The sequence below is a fragment of the Aspergillus tanneri genome (genome assembly GCF_003426965.1).
Source record: "Aspergillus tanneri strain NIH1004 chromosome Unknown AapTan_3_pilon_pilon_pilon, whole genome shotgun sequence".
NCBI lineage: Eukaryota > Fungi > Ascomycota > Eurotiomycetes > Eurotiales > Aspergillaceae > Aspergillus > Aspergillus tanneri.
Window position 1 is genome coordinate 1,786,129 of NW_022984630.1, and position 16,716 is coordinate 1,802,844.

The 16,716-nt window shown below is 46.9% G+C and overlaps 3 protein-coding genes across 3 annotated transcripts; 2 read left to right on the plus strand and 1 right to left on the minus strand.

Moving 5' to 3' along the window:
- Positions 1-287: 287 nt before the first annotated feature.
- Positions 288-6,106, plus strand: ATNIH1004_004389 (ankyrin repeat domain-containing protein; the record flags this gene model as incomplete). Its single annotated transcript, XM_033569059.1, has 2 exons — positions 288-5,934; positions 6,030-6,106. The coding sequence occupies 2 exons, from the start codon at positions 288-290 to the stop codon at positions 6,104-6,106; spliced, it is 5,724 nt and encodes a 1,907-aa protein (XP_033427865.1).
- Positions 6,107-9,347: 3,241 nt separating this feature from the next.
- ATNIH1004_004390 (uncharacterized protein) lies at positions 9,348-9,722 on the minus strand (the record flags this gene model as incomplete). Its single annotated transcript, XM_033569060.1, has 2 exons — positions 9,348-9,456; positions 9,520-9,722. 2 exons carry the CDS (start codon positions 9,720-9,722, stop codon positions 9,348-9,350), a joined length of 312 nt encoding a protein of 103 aa, XP_033427866.1.
- Positions 9,723-15,389: 5,667 nt separating this feature from the next.
- ATNIH1004_004391 (uncharacterized protein) lies at positions 15,390-16,289 on the plus strand (the record flags this gene model as incomplete). Its single annotated transcript, XM_033569061.1, has 1 exon — positions 15,390-16,289. One exon carries the CDS (start codon positions 15,390-15,392, stop codon positions 16,287-16,289), a length of 900 nt encoding a protein of 299 aa, XP_033427867.1.
- Positions 16,290-16,716: the final 427 nt, after the last annotated feature.

Consider the following 16,716-nt stretch of genomic DNA (forward strand, 5'->3'; position numbering starts at 1 on the left):
TTGAGACCTACGCTATCCGCAACTTTCGCGATCTTCCTTTCGGCTTATAGAATTTTGCTGCTTTACTACAAAACACCACACAACCGTACCAACAGTCTTTCACTGTGCACATCTATATTAGTTGTGAATCGAGGCTCAATTTGTGTGTATATGCTCCCTAGGTTTTCTGATCAGAATGTGAGCACAGTCTTCCAGTGAAATTTGAACTACAACAATATAATTAAAGTCTTTCTGACTGATTCATACTGAGATGTAGTTGGGGAGCCATTATTATTTCGAACCTAGCCATGAGTCCTGATCAGTCATACGTCCAAATAGACAAAGCCATCCAAACCCTTACGAAAGAGCTTAAACTTTGCCCCAATCGAGTTTGGGCCATAACCCGGAGCCTTCCCGGTAGGGAGAACAATCTTCCTCGTTTGATACCTCCCAGCACGAATATCGAAAATATAGTGCCCCATCTAGGCCACGAGAAGTGCACGTTTGATTTCTGTGAATATTCGCGATTGAACTTCACCTCTCGAGAACAGCGCCACGAGTGCGGGAAACATTCAAACAATCCTGAGGAGCAATGCGGTCGCTCCCATGGCTTGTTTTTACCCACTAAGTTAGATGAAGCTGTGAATGCAGGAAAAACAACTGTGTGGCAATTAGATGGATCATCAATCCTCGAACGTCCCGAGCCATTTATGGCGATCTCCCATGTCTGGTCAGACGGAACTGGAACTGGACCTTCCTCTCAAGAAGGGGTTAATGAGTGCCTGTATAATTTCTTCAGTAGCATTGCTGAACAATTTCAATGCAAAGGAATCCGGTGGGACACAATCTCCATTCCGAAGGATAAGGCTGCGCGTAATAAAGCTATCAATCAGATCCAAAGCAATTACGAGGACGCTCGGATCACATTGGTTCATGACTGCTATCTCCGAGACTGTGAATGGATAGATGCTGAGACTGCATGCTTTGCCATCATTATGTCACCGTGGTTTAGCCGAGGCTGGACGGCACTAGAGCTAGCCAGGTCGCAGAAAGTCAAAGTGATGTTCAAACATTCTATTATCAAGGACCTCGACGAAGATATCCTCGAAACCAACAGTGGAACCGACAACTGTCTCGCGAAGATACCGATCCGCAACCTAAGAAAGAGGGAGCCACTCTCGGTCAATGAGCTTTTAACAGTTCTAGGCTCACGTTATACTTCTTGGCCTAGAGATATAGCTACCATTGCGGCTCTCCTGACTGGCATCAACGTAATCGAGGATGAATCACAGCAAGATACCTATCAGCGTGTGTTGAAGACGATTGGGCAACTGCACCACGGACATCTCTTCCATAATTCAGCCACAATGCCGAAAGGTTTTAGCTGGTGTCCCACTTCTTTAGTCGATATGGTGCCTTCTTCAGGCACTTCCATGTTAAAGGTTACCAAAGGTGGAGGCGTTTCCGGAAGGTGGAGAGTGATTCGCGACAGTTCTCTGTTTGGGAAAGACGAACGATACATATGGAAGGATACCCATCCGTTGGTAGAAGTAAAGTTGCGTTCTGGCTTGGAAAGAGGTCAGCAGGAGCCAGGCACGCATTTGCTTCTATGTGAACCTGACGTAAACTCAATCGCCAGAGCGTTGCTTGTTAAAAAAAGCCCAGCTTCCATCAGTTGTCAGTATGTTGGTGCTGTCTACTTTCACCCGCCGTTGGATGAGAAACCAGATACAGAGGAGCTCAGTATAGGTGATGAGGAAGGGGTGGCGGGTAGTGAAACTGAGGAGACCTATTCTGACAACCGAAAATCAAGCACGTTGATAGAAGATAAAGAAGTACAGCTGCTGCTAGCGGCCGTGAGCGGAGACGAGGCTGAGGTGGATCGCCTGCTACGAGAAGGGGCTAATTCTGACTTTCGAGACAGACATACATGGACAGCATTACACTATGCAACCTGGAGGGGTCACTGCCGTGTAGTCCAGATACTTCTTGGAAGAGGAGCTGACAGTATTCTGGAGGATAGACTTGGACAGCAAGCGCTACATCTTGCATGCGAGAGAGGAAACGAGAAAATTGTCAAGCTATTGCTCCAGGGGGCCAATCTTAACGCCCAATGCAAATATGACAAGCAGACAGCGCTGCATCGTGCAGTCTGGGGAGGCTGCAAAGCAGTTGTTCTCTTGTTGTTGGATAAATTTGAACTGGGCATTGTAGACAAGAACAAGAGGACAGCATTACATATAGCAGCTGCGAACGGACATACCTCCATCGCTAAACTGTTACTGAGAAAAGCTGGACCCAACATTAGCGATCCAATGAGACAGATAGGAGCGCTGGATGCTAATGCTCTAGACGGGAACAAAATAGCAGTGTTACATAGGGCAGCCCAAAAGGGTCGCTGTGCCGAGGTGAAGCAACTGCTCGAGAATGGCTCTGAGCTGGAGTCCGCCGACGAATACAATCAGACTGCACTATTATTTGCTTCGGAGAACGGGCATAAGGAAGTAGTGGAGCTACTTCTCGACTATGGTGCAATAACCGAGCCCAAGGATACGTATTTTGGTCAGACACCGCTGTCGTGGGCAGCAGAGAACGGACATGAGTCGGTTGTGAAGGTGCTAATTGAGAAAAGAGCTGATCTGGAGTCTAAGGATAAATATCATCGAACACCGCTGTGGTATGCCGCAAAGAATGGGCATGAGGCGGTGGTTAAGTTATTGCTTGAGAAGGGCGCTACGTTAGAGTTTGAGGATAAGTGCTTTGGTCAGACGCCATTGTCTTGGGCAGTAGAGAAGGGGCATGATGCGGTTGTGAGATTGCTGCTCGAGAAGGGCGCCAAGCTAGAGTCCAAGGACAAACATAGTCGGACACCACTATCATGGGGTGCAGAGAACGGCCATAAGGCAGCCGTGAGACTGCTGCTCGAGAAAGGCGCCAAGCTAGAGTCCAGGGACAAACATAGCCGGACACCACTGTCATGGGCAGCAGGGAATGGTCATGAAGAGATGGCGAGTCTGCTTCTTGAGGCTGGCGCTGAGCTGGAGTCCAAGGACAAATATGGTCGGACACCGCTATCATGGGCCGCAGGGAATGGACATGAGGGGGTGGTGAAATTTCTGCTCAAGAAGGGTGCTAATTTGGAGTCCAAGGACAAACATGGTCAGACACCGCTGTCATGGGTTGCAGAGAATGGTTATAAAGGGATGGTAAGTCTGCTACTTGAGAAGGGTGCTAAGCTGGGGTCCATGGCCAAAGACTATTGGACACCACTCTCATGTGCAGCACAGAATGGGCATGAAGCCCTTGTGAAGCTGCTACTTAAGAAAGGTGCTGAGCTGGAGTCCAAGGATAAATATAGTCAGATTCCACTGCTATTTGCCGCAGGGAATGGTCATGAGGCAGCTGTGAGTCTATTGCTTGAGAAGGGCGCTGAGCTAGAGTCCAAGGACAAACATGGTCAGACACCACTATCATGGGCCGCAGGGAATGGCCATAAAGGGCTGGTAAAGTTTCTGCTTAAAAAGGGTGCCAATTTGGAGTCCAAGGACAAAGAGAGTCGGACACCGCTATTATTTGCTGCAGGAAATAGCCATAAGGCAGCGGTGAGTCTGTTGCTTGAGAAGGGTGCTGAGCTAGAGTCCAAGGACAAGGATAATCGGACACCGCTGTTATGGGCCGCAGCGAAAGGAGACAAAGAAATGGTGAATTTTCTGCTCAAGAAGGGTGCTGATTTGGAATCCAAGGACAACTATAGTCAGACTTCGCTGTCATATGCCGCAGAGAATGGTCATGAGGCAGTGGTAAGTCTATTGCTCGAGAAGGGCGCTGAGCTAGAGTCCAAGGACAAGGATAATCGGACACCGCTGTCATGGGCCGCAGGAAACGGTCATGAAGGGATGGTCAGGCTACTTCTTGAAAAGGGTGCCAACCCGAAGTTCGAGGGCCAAAATGGCATGTCTCCATTATTTTGGGCTGCAGCGCGTGGTCAGAAGGCAGTGGTGAAGCTACTACTCGAGAAGAGCTCCGATCTGTTGGCTAACGATCAATATTTGCTGTCATGTGCTGCACGGCCCGGTCAGAAGGCAATGGTGATGCCACTGCTCGAGAAGGATGTCAACTTAGACCTGGAAAGTAGCTACGGGAGCCTGTTGCATGACGCAGCAACGGAGGGGCATGTAGTAGCGGTGAAGTTATTGCTTGAGAAGGGTGCTCACCCGGACTCTATCTACACACCTATTGACCTGGAAGCTACGCGGAGATACTATTGGACACCGCTAGGACTAGCGGCACGGGGTGGGCACGAGGCGGTTGTCAAGATCCTGCTGGAGAAGGGTGCTAAACCTGACCCGGAGTCTGATCGACGTATAGACTTTAGAACACCCCTATTTGAGGCGGCAAGTCGCGGGCATGAGTCAGTAGTAAATCTTTTGCTTGAGAAAGGGGCCAGTCCGGATTCAAGAGACAACTATTCTAAATTAACAGCGCTGTCGCTGGCAGTAGAGAAAGGCCATGAGGCAGCCGTGAGACTGTTGCTTGAGAAGGGCGCTAAGCTGGAATCCAAGGACAAATATGGTCAGACACCGCTGTCAACAGCCGCAGCGAAAGGACATGAAGGGGTGGTGAAGTTTCTGCTTAAGAAGGGTGCTGATTTGGAATTCAAGGACGAATATGGTCAGACACCGCTGTCAACGGCCGCAGCGAAAGGACATGAAGGGGTGGTGAAGTTTCTGCTTAAGAAGGGTGCTGATTTGGAATCCAAGGACAAATATGGTCAGACACCGCTGTCAACGGCCGCAGCGAAAGGACATGAAGGGGTGGTGAAGCTACTGCTTGAGAAAGGTGCCAACCCAGGCCCGAAATTCTTGTACGAGAGTGAAAAACTGCTGGAGGAAGCAGCATGGAACGGGCATAGGGCTGTGGTGACACTATTGCTTGAAAAGGGCGCTAAGCTGGAGGCCAACAAACAGTATTATTCACTTTCATCAAACTGTTTGTTGTCATCTGCTGCAGAGATAGGGCATGAAGGAATGGTGGAGCTACTGCTAGAAAAAGGCGCCAAGCTGGAGTCCAAGGACAGCCATAGTCGGACACCGCTATCATGGGCCGCAGGGAATGGATATGAAGGGGTGGTGAAGTTTCTGCTTAAGAAGGGTGCTGATTTGGAATCCAAGGATAAATATGGTCAGACTCCGCTATCATTTGCCGCAGGGAATGGTCATGAGGCAGCCGTGAGTCTATTGCTAGAAAACGGTGCCAAGCTGGAGTCCAAGGGCAAATATGGTCGGACACCGCTGTCATGGGCAGCAGGGAATGGACATAAAGGGGTGGTGAAGTTTCTGCTCAAGAAGGGTGCTTGTTTGGAATCCAAGAACAAACATGGTCAGACTCCGCTATTTTGGGCAGCAGGGAGAGGGCATGAAGGGGTGGTAAAGTTTCTGCTCAAGAACGGTGCTGAAGTAGAGTCCAAGGACGAAGATAGTCAGACTCCACTGTCATGTGCAGCAGGGAATGGTCACGAAGAGATAGCGAGTCTGCTTCTTGAGGCGGGCGCTGAGCTGGAGTCCAAGGACAAATATGGTCGGTCACCGCTGTCTTGGGCCGCAGGGAATGGACATGAAGGGTTGGTGAAGTTTCTGCTCAAAAAGGGTGCTAATTTGGAATCCAAGAATAAACATGGTCAGACTCCGCTATTATGGGCCGCAGCGAAAGGGCATGAAGGGGTGGTAAAGTTTCTGCTTAAAAAGGACGCTGATTTGGAGTCCAAGGACAAAGATAGTCGGACTCCGCTGTCATGGGCCGCAGAGAACGGTTGTGAAGCCGTGATGACACTATTACTTGAGAAAGACGTCAAGTTGGAGGCCAACGAACAGTATTTGTTGTCATATGCTGTAAAGATGGGGCATGAAGGAATGGTGAAGCTACTGCTAGAAAAGGGTGCCAACCCAGACCTGGAAGGTTGGTACAGGAGAACACCGCTGGAAGTAGCAGCAAAGAACAAGCATGACGCAGTGGTGAATTTACTCCTTGAGATGGGAGCTAACCTGTGGTAGCGGACATGGTTAAGAAAAGGCCTGTGGCATCAAAAGGCATCCCCGTCCCGCTAAGGGTAAAACATGGCTGGGAGTAGTGAGTGGTGTAGTGTGAGGGTCCACACCGTAACAAAACTGGTGCGAGTAGAAATGGTTTAGAAAACCATGTATCTCACTTAATGATCAGAGTTTACCATCAAGTGTCTCTCCACTCATGCATGTCTCCCACAAGATACGGGGTCGCCATTGACTTTCCCACCTTCAGGAAGACATTGGGGAAATTCAGGATACAAATGAGATGAATCTCTAACCTTATCATAGCTACCGGAGGTTCTCATTGTCAGAGTACTGCAGAGTTAAACTTCCTAGCAGATATGTCGCTGATTGTCCGACTTGAATTTTTTTTATAGGGGTGAGGTTAACTCACCTTTATCACACACGGATCACCCTGTTCACCCCTTAATGGCCAATAAATCAATGGCAAAAGTCAACAACATCGATGAGCCACTTTGTTCCGGAAATCTTTTGTATTCAGCCAAGAATACGACGCAGATGTCATGTTGGTAGTTTTGCTGAACATTAACACTATTCCCAAGAGTTGACCATATCTTATGAGAGAAGTTGGCTATAGGAGTAGACGTGTGCGTTCCTATGTGATCCGTAATTACGTCGGGTCCGACTCGACAAACAAGATCCTTGTTCTTAGATAGCCTAAAGGTCGCATAGCATATCCAACATATTCTTGATATTTGTCCACATAACTGAGAACTCATGCCCTTGTTTAAAGACCAATCAGAATAAGATCTACCATACCAAAGAATCTAAGCTATTGGACGGAGCAATAGACAGGATATCCCACGTAACTACGGCTCCGCACATCAACCAATAGTGAAACTGATCGTGACTTGCGCCCGTCATCAACCTTGATTGGTCACTCCTTTCTCCACTTTGGAGTGACATTAACATTCTGTCCCTGAAAAGCGATGACGCATTCATGCCGTGACTGGCTGGCTAGCATTGCACCTTCTCCACCCTACCTAATGTGGTTATATAAACTAATCAAAGCCTTTGCATTTCAGTCAATACCCCACAGATGCAGTATTATGGATGAAGAAATCCAGATTCTGGTAACGTAAACTCCTTAATGTTGTGATGTTACCAATAGCCATGGAACCTGCAGATGGGTTGACTGTGGCGAACTCGGGCAAGCCGGTGTTGATCCTTTTTTTTTATTAAATAAAAAATTCGACAGCTGCTGTAAGAGATATTCTAAGAACTTAGCAATCTTTGTAGTGAATACAGTTATGAAGTGGGAAAAGGTTTATACACCTTAAATTAAATAACTTAAGAACCGAGTTCTTCAGCTGAAGGATAGAGATGTCACGCGGAGATCATACTTGGATTATCCACACGTGGCAAAAAGGCTGCAGGTCGAAGGGTCTTTATGGAATAATACTGCTAATAAGTGGCTCTCCAAAAATAAAAAAGCCAAATTCAAGCTAACAGCTTAGTCGAAGTTGGTTTTAGCTGACTACTTGGGGGTTACATTTGATAGTGGATCGATATTGGAAGGTGGATAGGACAAGTCTGTCTTTATATCCCTTCAGCCCAAGGATAGGACTTCCCTTTCTGCTTGTCCCACAATTCCTCTATACGAGGGCGATTTTCTGGGTATATTTGACGGGACAATTCGATTTTCCGAAAATTTCAACAGAGTACACGGTGTTCACTGGCCTGTGGGGAACCTTTAGCTAGACCAATACTGGAATACTTAATCTGATGCAGGTATCACAACCTGGTGGTGATGTAAATATATAAATTCACTGGGAACTCGTCGATACGCATGCTGTATGGGAGCGATCAAAGTATGTTATAGAGTCTTAGTCAGGGCCACTAAAATAACTATACTATTCAAGGAGAGATTATCCGAGCAGCTGCTTAGAAGGAACAGTTTCTTCTACAACAGTCACCAGTCTATGTAAGAAGAGCCTTCCTGAAATGATAATGACTTAGGACATCCACAAAAAGCAGGGTTACGCATCCGTCTACATAGTCCCTTTATTTTCAATCACATACTGCGTTCATCGACTTCCCTATGTCCACGCTATATCCTAAGTTGTCCTTCATAGACCAGGTTTTGTCGTCCAACATGCTGGCCATCAAATCAAATGATATTTTGACCTAGAAATCCTTTTTACTGGCTCCCTAATCTATTTCAGTCCTGCGCCAGTTAGCACCAAGGTTGTTTGCGATAGCATTGCATTTAGAGGATATTGAAGTACAGTAATTATTAGCAGTATAAACCGAGGACCTGTGAATTCCCACTTCCGGTTAGCTTTGCCGTTTTGGTCGTCGCGCCTCTATACATCATACTGTAATGATAATATCCAAAATATATGGACCAAATCGGGAAATCGAGACAATTGGCTGGTCTTTGATGCCTGTAGTAGTGTGTGATGCCTGTAGTAATGTTTTCCGATCCAAACACGCACTCCACGACACCGGAGGCGTAGTCTGGATGGACGAGTACCATGGGCCATGCACAGCATTACAAACGAGGATTCGGGGATGATCATTGATGAAGAAAAGATTGTGGGCAACATCCCTCTCAACTTCCTCGGACTGTTGTCAAGGTACGAATCGGAATGATTGCTTAAGAGTGGGGTATTAAGCGATTCTGCCTTAGGCGATCGTCTTTTTTTGGCACCAGGCAAAGGAAGTCTTCTCAAGAATTTTGTCTTGTGAGGATTGTAGCAAGACAGAGCTGGTCCTAAGACCGCAATATCAGGACTGCACCAGACACTGGCGCCAATTTGGCACAAGAATGGCAGCTCGACCTAGAATAGTGGACATATTCCTGTATCGTTCTGAAGATCCATTAAGCAGCCTACTTCCCAGCTGGGACGAAGGTCTGTGACGGGCAAAAATCATCACGCTACCTATCTGTTAATAATATGTCGCCAACAATGTCCTTTTAATTCAGCCTCTTTTATTACCTAGATAGTGCTAATACACCTTTATTAGTGTTGTTCTACGGTAAATTATCAGAATAACACAGAATCACCAGCTCATTTGACGAAACCATGCCATGTGGCTGCTTGTGGAAAATTGTTACGCAAATCTGATCCTAATGACATCAGAATCCATTTTGCTTCCTTGCGCTTGGAAACTGTGGCCTCCCTCATCATGCCCTACGATTGCAAGACAGTAATTTGCGAATGGCTCTTACTACTCCTGCCGCTTCTACTGCAAAGGGAAAAGAAGTTACCAGAACTGCCAAGTCCCACGCTTTCTGGTGGAAGCTAAAGGAACTGATAAAATTCCTAAAGCCTCTTGATATCACCTAGAAGGAATCTGAAGCTCAGAATTCACTGTCGCAAGGCCAGGTACCGGCTGCCTTTTGCGAAGTCCTTTATCTGGGAGCTCCTCATCCTCTTCAGATGCCCATCTAAAAGCGAGGGAAATGGAGAGTCAGCAGGGCGGACGGTATGAGACAAAGCAAAACCAACACTTGCGAGATATGAGCTGAGAGAACCTTGTCCTGGAGAGCGACGGTTTCATCATAATAATGGGATTCACAGCGATGCTGGTCCTGTTCCCGGTTCGCTCCTCGAACGTAGTCAATCGATGCCAGGCCGTATTAATATCCTGTCCCAGTAGGCGTTCTGTAGACTTCTGCTTCCTAGTGCGTCGCGCCCAGAGCGACAGCGGCATGGTAGACCGCGGGCTAACAGTAGCACATCCGCAAGACTAGTCTTTGGCATAAGTCCGACCCAGAGTTGCAGGAGCCTGGGGATGGTATAAAACTTAAAGTAGGAGAAACATCTCCTCTTGTCGGATGTTATCGGTCATTGGAACCCACCTGCAACAGTCTGGTTCAGTGGGACTAGCTGTTGCTGCTTAAAGGCTTTCACGGCGGTGGTTTTAGAAGGCAAACGCTGCACGTCGTAGTCACAACACCAACCGGTGGATGTTCACTACTGACAAGCGCCAGGGGTTTCGTCACATTTAACACGACGGGCGCTGCAGAGTTAGAGATATCTGCGTACATATATACTAGGTCCAACTTACTGGCAGGTGCGACATCCTGTTCTAGATCTGCTTCTGCCAGCTCTCAGCTGCGGTGCTGGCATATTGCTATGATTGTTATGGTTATGGATAGATCAGTTAAGGTGTGATAAATAATGCAAGACCACTCAAGATTAGCAACGGGTACCTAGTGGATCCCGGCGATCCCGCCGTTCCTGGTGATTCGCCGGCCCCACACACTAATCTTAGATGCTTTAATTTCAAAATTCATTATGGACTCTCTTGAAGCCACACTTAGCTTATCAGAATTGCCAGGGTCTGTAAATTATGCTCGGACTGCCAGAGTATATAGCTGCGATAAAACTATATTATAGCCCCACCGATCAAGGCAAACAATATTCTTGACTGGATGCGGTAATTACATCCTTGGGGCACACTAAGATGGTGTAAAGTCATCTCGTGACCATGGTCCCTACCGTCCATGTTGGCCCTACTGGTCCTCGATGACCGACATCCTTTTTTTTCTCTTTCTTTCCTTCTTCAACGATTCCTTTTGATATGTAGCCTACCTCATAGGTCCTACGGGTTCAGCCCCTGGCAGATGGCAACAAGGCAGTAGGTAACTTTAGGTATCAAAGGGCACGACATCTCGCGATATCTCGCCCCTCCCCCTAGATAACTCGATTAATTGGGCCCACCTGGTCATCTGACCCCCATATAATGTTGGAAGCGATTGCTTGTCCTATTGAAAGGGGCCGCTAACTAGTTACTGATAGTTGCTCATCGTGGTCCGAGTGCTTAGCATTAGTGGGACCACGATGAGTATTTTTCCGATTCCGATGTCAAACCACGCAAAGCTGTAAGCCCATGTGCCCATCACCAGTACTAGGAAACTACGGAGAAATCCACATACATGAAAGGAGTACTCTGTACCTATGTATCTTCCTTGGGTAGATAGAATATTACCCCAGTGTACCCAATTGTGATATGCACCGACTACGACACTTCTGAAACGAACGACTTACTTAAGTGGAATTATCAGTCTTAGTTACTATCAACAACTTGCTTTGTGCTATGTATAGGATGTCAAACCACACATGGAGATGGTCCAATGTATATCAGACGGTCATATAGGCCCCGCTAAGACAGACGCCGAATGCAGGTAATAAATAGTAATTTGAATACGGACAGGCTGCCCGATGTTAGGTAGTATTTGTTTATCAGTGGCTGCATGGGGTTTAGTGAGAATGGAAAAAAAAAAAAAAAAAAAAAAAAAAAAATAAAAAATAAAATTTCAGTTTTGGGAGATAGGAGGTACCTAGGTAAGTACTGTACCTAAAGTACAGGGTAGCACAGCCAACAGATTCTTTCTAGAAGCGGATAACCCTCATTAAACAAAACAATGAGATAGACCTCAATGTATGATTGTATCTCCTTGCCAAAACGAAAGGACATGCTCCTTCTTTTCCTACCTATAGCTCTGCCTCGTCAACCGTCCACAAAGACCAATGTTCTCGCCACAGCAAAAAGTCATCTTACGACTGGCGGTTTTGGGCTGATCTTTGCTGGTCTAGCTGTTGCTTCACTTCTCATCGCAGTGGAATCGACGGTGACCTCGACAGCCTTACCGACCATTTCTCGTGACCTGAAAGCTGGAGAGGCCTGCATCTGGTTTGTAAATGCGTTTTTCTTGTCAGGGTGTGTTTCCCTAGACCTGCCCATCTTATCTCTGGAGGACGGGCACGAACTGGATGCTCGGGCAAGCGATAGAACTGCCTTTTAGCCTCTCTACGGTCAACTAGCGGACGTCTTTGGACGACGATGGCCCTCGATCTCGGCAGTTTTATTCTTTGCCTTGGTCAGTGGGGCTAGTGGAGGCGCGAAGTCGACGGCGATGCTCATCGTGGGACGAGCGGTTCAAGGGGCCTGGGTTTCAATTCTAGCGGTCATTGGATCAGATTTAGTCATTACATCCACATTACCAGCCGCCAGGCCCAGCTTTCGGAAAGTGATATCGCAGCATCGACAGCAACCTGGGCTTTCCTTTGACCCTTTGGATCAGTATTGGGGGTATCCATTCCAGCTGCAATATTCAATAACAGGTTTTTATCCAGTGTTGTTGCCGCTGGCTTGGACAAGCACCCCGAAGCTTCAGCTGTTCTACGTGTGAGTAACGCATACCAGCAAGCGTCGGGCAAATCCGTACACAGATTCTCTGAGCAGATCCAGCCAGATATTGTCAGAGCCTACACAGAAGCACTGCAGCGTGTGTGGCAAATCTCGATTATATTCGCAGGGATCGGGTTCCATGTTGCCTGGCTAGAGAGGGAGGTCGAGTTGCGTACGATATTAGAGACAGAGTATGATCTGAAGGACTGTGAAACAGAAAGGGGGAGTGGGGAGAAGGCTGAACAGGGGTGGTGCCCAAGTAGGTGTATATCGTACGAATTCACCTAGCATGGCTTGTACGGAAACAGATATAATAATATAATTTGATAATCTGTTGATCATAGAGTATTCAATATATGATGATGCTCTACTAGTCAACGACTATACTAGTAATCTATATTCATTTTGCTACTCTTCTTGACCTTTCATTTGCATGATAACCGATATGTTTAGTTTCTGCATCATACTACTGTAGATGGACATCCATAAAACATACAGCATTCAGATCTCATACAAGAGTGATTATGGGAATAGCTATCTTTCAATTTTTAGATTTCTCCTACCTAAATTCAATTCTGGGCTCTTTCAGCTTCTACACGGCATGTCAACAAATAGTTAATTTTAGTCATTCAAGGCATATATCCCAGAGACTTTGGCCTTTGATCAGATCGGAGGACTTTCGGTAAGTCACTTGATATTTCAGTATTGGCATATTATTTACTACTGAAAGTGCTATCTATACCTTTCTGGTCTTGCAGTTGGTTTCCGTCACTATAGTTAGAGCAGAATGCCCTTATTTGCTAGGTAATCTACCGGTATACGGTGCTCCGTATAGAACAGTATATACTGCTAATTCGTAACCATTCGCGGTCCCCAAGTATTTATCAAAATAAATAGGCATGTTAATTCCACTCTTTGTATTTCATGTTCTTCTTTTCAACCGATATTTCTCTTTGTTTCTCAGTACCGTCAATATACACTTATTTCAAGGATATCCAAGTAGATAGCAGCTAGCATCTCTTCTAGCATTTTCTGGAGAATTGAAACCTTTATCTAGAATAACTGAATATTTAGAGTTATTTTGTCGATTTTCAAACAGGGAACGAGCGACTTGGTAGTACCGCAATTCGTATGGTCCTGATATGGGCATTCGTTTAAGCAAGGTATCTCCCCGGATGGAGGCCACAAGTCGTCAACGCTAGAAGGATCATGTGAGTTGAACTGGCAAATACCAACGCTGTAGGGGATAATAGTCAATGTCAGAGTTTCAGGATCTTTGGTCAGCTCAGGTTTGGCATGCATGGCTGGCTTACCAAAGCTGACATTCAAGAATATTGTTCTGTGGAATTTCGGCAGTTTTAACTCGAACAGTCTATTTAGAATGACGGCGAACCGAGCCGAGTTTAATTATTGAAGAATAGAGTTCTCGCTGAAATGCAGCCAGGAAGTTCCTTACGGTATTATGATCATACAAAGTCAATGGGATTTGGTTTTCCATCCATCTCTTCTTGATGTGGGGTTGACCCCATGTTGACCTGGTTGTTAGCATGATGGCAAGCGGTATTAATATTGGCTCAGTGCATTGCAATTGATATCCTCATTTCATGCAACGAGGCCAAGGAGTGGTGAGTTGTTGCCATTCCACAATCCGCCATCGGATGAGGTGAGATCATCTGACCCAATCAGGATCCTCCCGTCGGCCCAGTCTCACGTGGGCCAGTGATTCTCTCGAATTTCGTCGCCAAAATCCAATCCGGCAGACTCCATCGATGTTGTTTTTTCCATCATCTCTCTATTCGCCATCTTATGATTGGCCCGATAATTGTTCCTCACCAGTATTGCTGACTGGGGCCAGACAGGATCGTCGGGATTGTCCGTGTTAACGGGCTGCCAGTACTCCGTATGCCTAGACCGTCCCTCAAGGAAGTTCTAGTCCTATCAGAGCCATTCGGGCTTCCCTATTCACGTACCTACATGAAGCCCGACATGGAACCCAGACCACTTGGCCTTGCAGATAGCCAGCGTGCGGCGAGTGGACGAGGGGCCCGCTCGCCAACTCAATAATGCCTATTCGATGGCGAGCTTTTTTACCGCTGGACCTCTCTGTTGTCCCGGAATTAAGTTGGCTAACTCACCCACAGCTAGTGACTTAGGTACTACATACTATTAGTGAGCTCTGCTTGCTCCACGCAGGTTTTCCTATGCGCTGGACATTTGCATGCGTTGGTCTTGTCAGAAGAACCGACAGGGTATATATATATAGTCGCTTCTTCTCATGAACTCCGTTCCGTTAATCCATCCTTTTCTTCCCCTCTCTTATTCCGGTCTCTATTTCAACACCGCTGTTTCACAAATCAACCCTGTTCCACCCCGCGATGGATCCTTCTTCATTCTAAGTCAGGAGACGGGTCTAACTTCGGGCACCTTAAATCGTACGGGGGTACGGCTTTCCCGTCATATCTGGTCGTGTTTCACAACCATCCAGGGTCCGAAGATACTTTGATTTTGAACAAAACTTCCTCCGAAATAGAAGAATCGAAGGGGCAATAGAAATCCATCCCTCCTGGAAACTCCCGAACACAGCGAGATTCCTTATCGGGAGCACTACTAAAGTACTACTACGATTACAACCGCCACTGCTACTAGCTGCCATTCTCCTGACCGAGTGATCGGTCGTCAGCCTGCATACCGCAATCGCAGCAACACCCATCGCATTAACTTATCCCCCGTTGGATGTGCTGTATATTATTAATGTGTTCTTCTGGAGGTCGACTCTGGGGCAGTGTTATATTTGGTGGTTTTTCTTATTCTGCTTCGTGCTCGCTGAAACTCTAGTGAGATCGGGCTTCCAGATCCCTACTAGTCTCCCCCATACAATTGCGTCCTTCATTTTCCAACTATTGACTGGCGATCCCCTACTCCCCCTTCCGCAAGCAGGGTAATCGAGAATTTAAATTCCTTCTTATCCATTTTGTTCATTTCTTGCTTCCTAAATTTAGCAAATATTTTATTGCCCCTACCCTTTTGTCTTTTTTTTCTCTCTTCTTTTTTTGTCGGTTCCTTTGCGTCTTTGTTCTCTCTCTTCTCCCTATTCAACCTCAGCTCCCCTTTCAACGGTTTTCCTCTATTGTTTCGATCGCCGCTTCCCGACACCCACCCTGTCTCTATACATCGTCTTTCGCAATGCACAAACCTTCATTGGCTCAGATTGTGCATAGCGCAACCTTCCCACGCCCGCGCACGAGCGACCCGGCGACGTTTTCGGCGCATATCACTCGTAACCTAGTCCCAGAAGTTCGTATAGAGACCTCAACCTTCTATGGATCGCTAGACAAAGTGGAGGCCCAATACCCGGGCCTGGACTATTCGTACGGACCCCATCGCATGAGACTAAGCCGGTTTCCTTGGCATCGCCGACTATTCAGGGTTTTCGATGAGCTCGGTCTGACGGAGGCGGAGATCTCTTCTTTGTGTCGCTGGGAAGGTACCAAGTCTGCACGTGAACGGTACGAGAAGGAAGAAGGTGTCAAGGTACAAGATACAACTGCCGACGGTGTCAGGCCCGCGTCGCCCACCCCGTTGCCTTCTATCGAAGTGAATTACGATGACGGTCCGGAACCGGTCAGAGAACAAGAGTCCAAGCCAGAAATATACGAGGATGTTGTTCGCACCACTGCCACCAGCACGACTGACCGCGATGTTGAATGTGAGATACAAACACTCGAGGTAGAGGAAGAGTCAAGTGACGAGGAAATGGAGAGCTGTGGAGTAGAGTTGAACCACCGTATCCTTGCGGCGAGCGCTGCTCGCGAGCAGGGGGTGAATGTCCCGCTAGATGAGGATTGGGAGCAATGGTTGAAGGAAGCTGGCGAACGTGGAAGCTACACTGACGTGCTCAATGCAATCCGAACGGGTCAGCCGTTGAATTTCTTGTACGACATGCCTTCTTCCATACCCCATGTGGGTAGAACTAGCACTCGGCACTCGGCATCGTTCTCTATTCTCCCAACTTCATCCGGTATCCTCGCCTCGAGTACAGTCATCCGACGCCCTCCTCATTCACCATCTGGTGCTGCACGTTAGGGATAACCTATGTGGCTTCTAATATAGTTACTCTCCCAGCCATTCCTAGTGGGTTCTAGCGAGCTCATTTTTTCTCTCTTACTTGGATGCATTTCTGGCGCATCAGCGGTGGTGTTAACTTTCCTTTCTTTGTCCCGGCGTAATTCGCAGACTTTTTGCCCTGCGTTTTCTCTCTATCAATGGTCTCGCAATACTCTTTTACTGCTGACTGGTTTAGAATTGCTGGTTTGTTTGCATTTCACCCCCACTGGGGACTCTAATACCCTGTCAGTGCATTTGCCGTTTCTTTCCAGCGTTGCGTTAAAAAAAATTGTGATGGTTACTTTTCTTGAACATTTTCCAATAGGGAAGGCTTCGCACAATAATAACGTTTCAGTAAATAGTCAAGTTTAGGAACGTTAGGTATTATGTTTAATTTAATTTATTA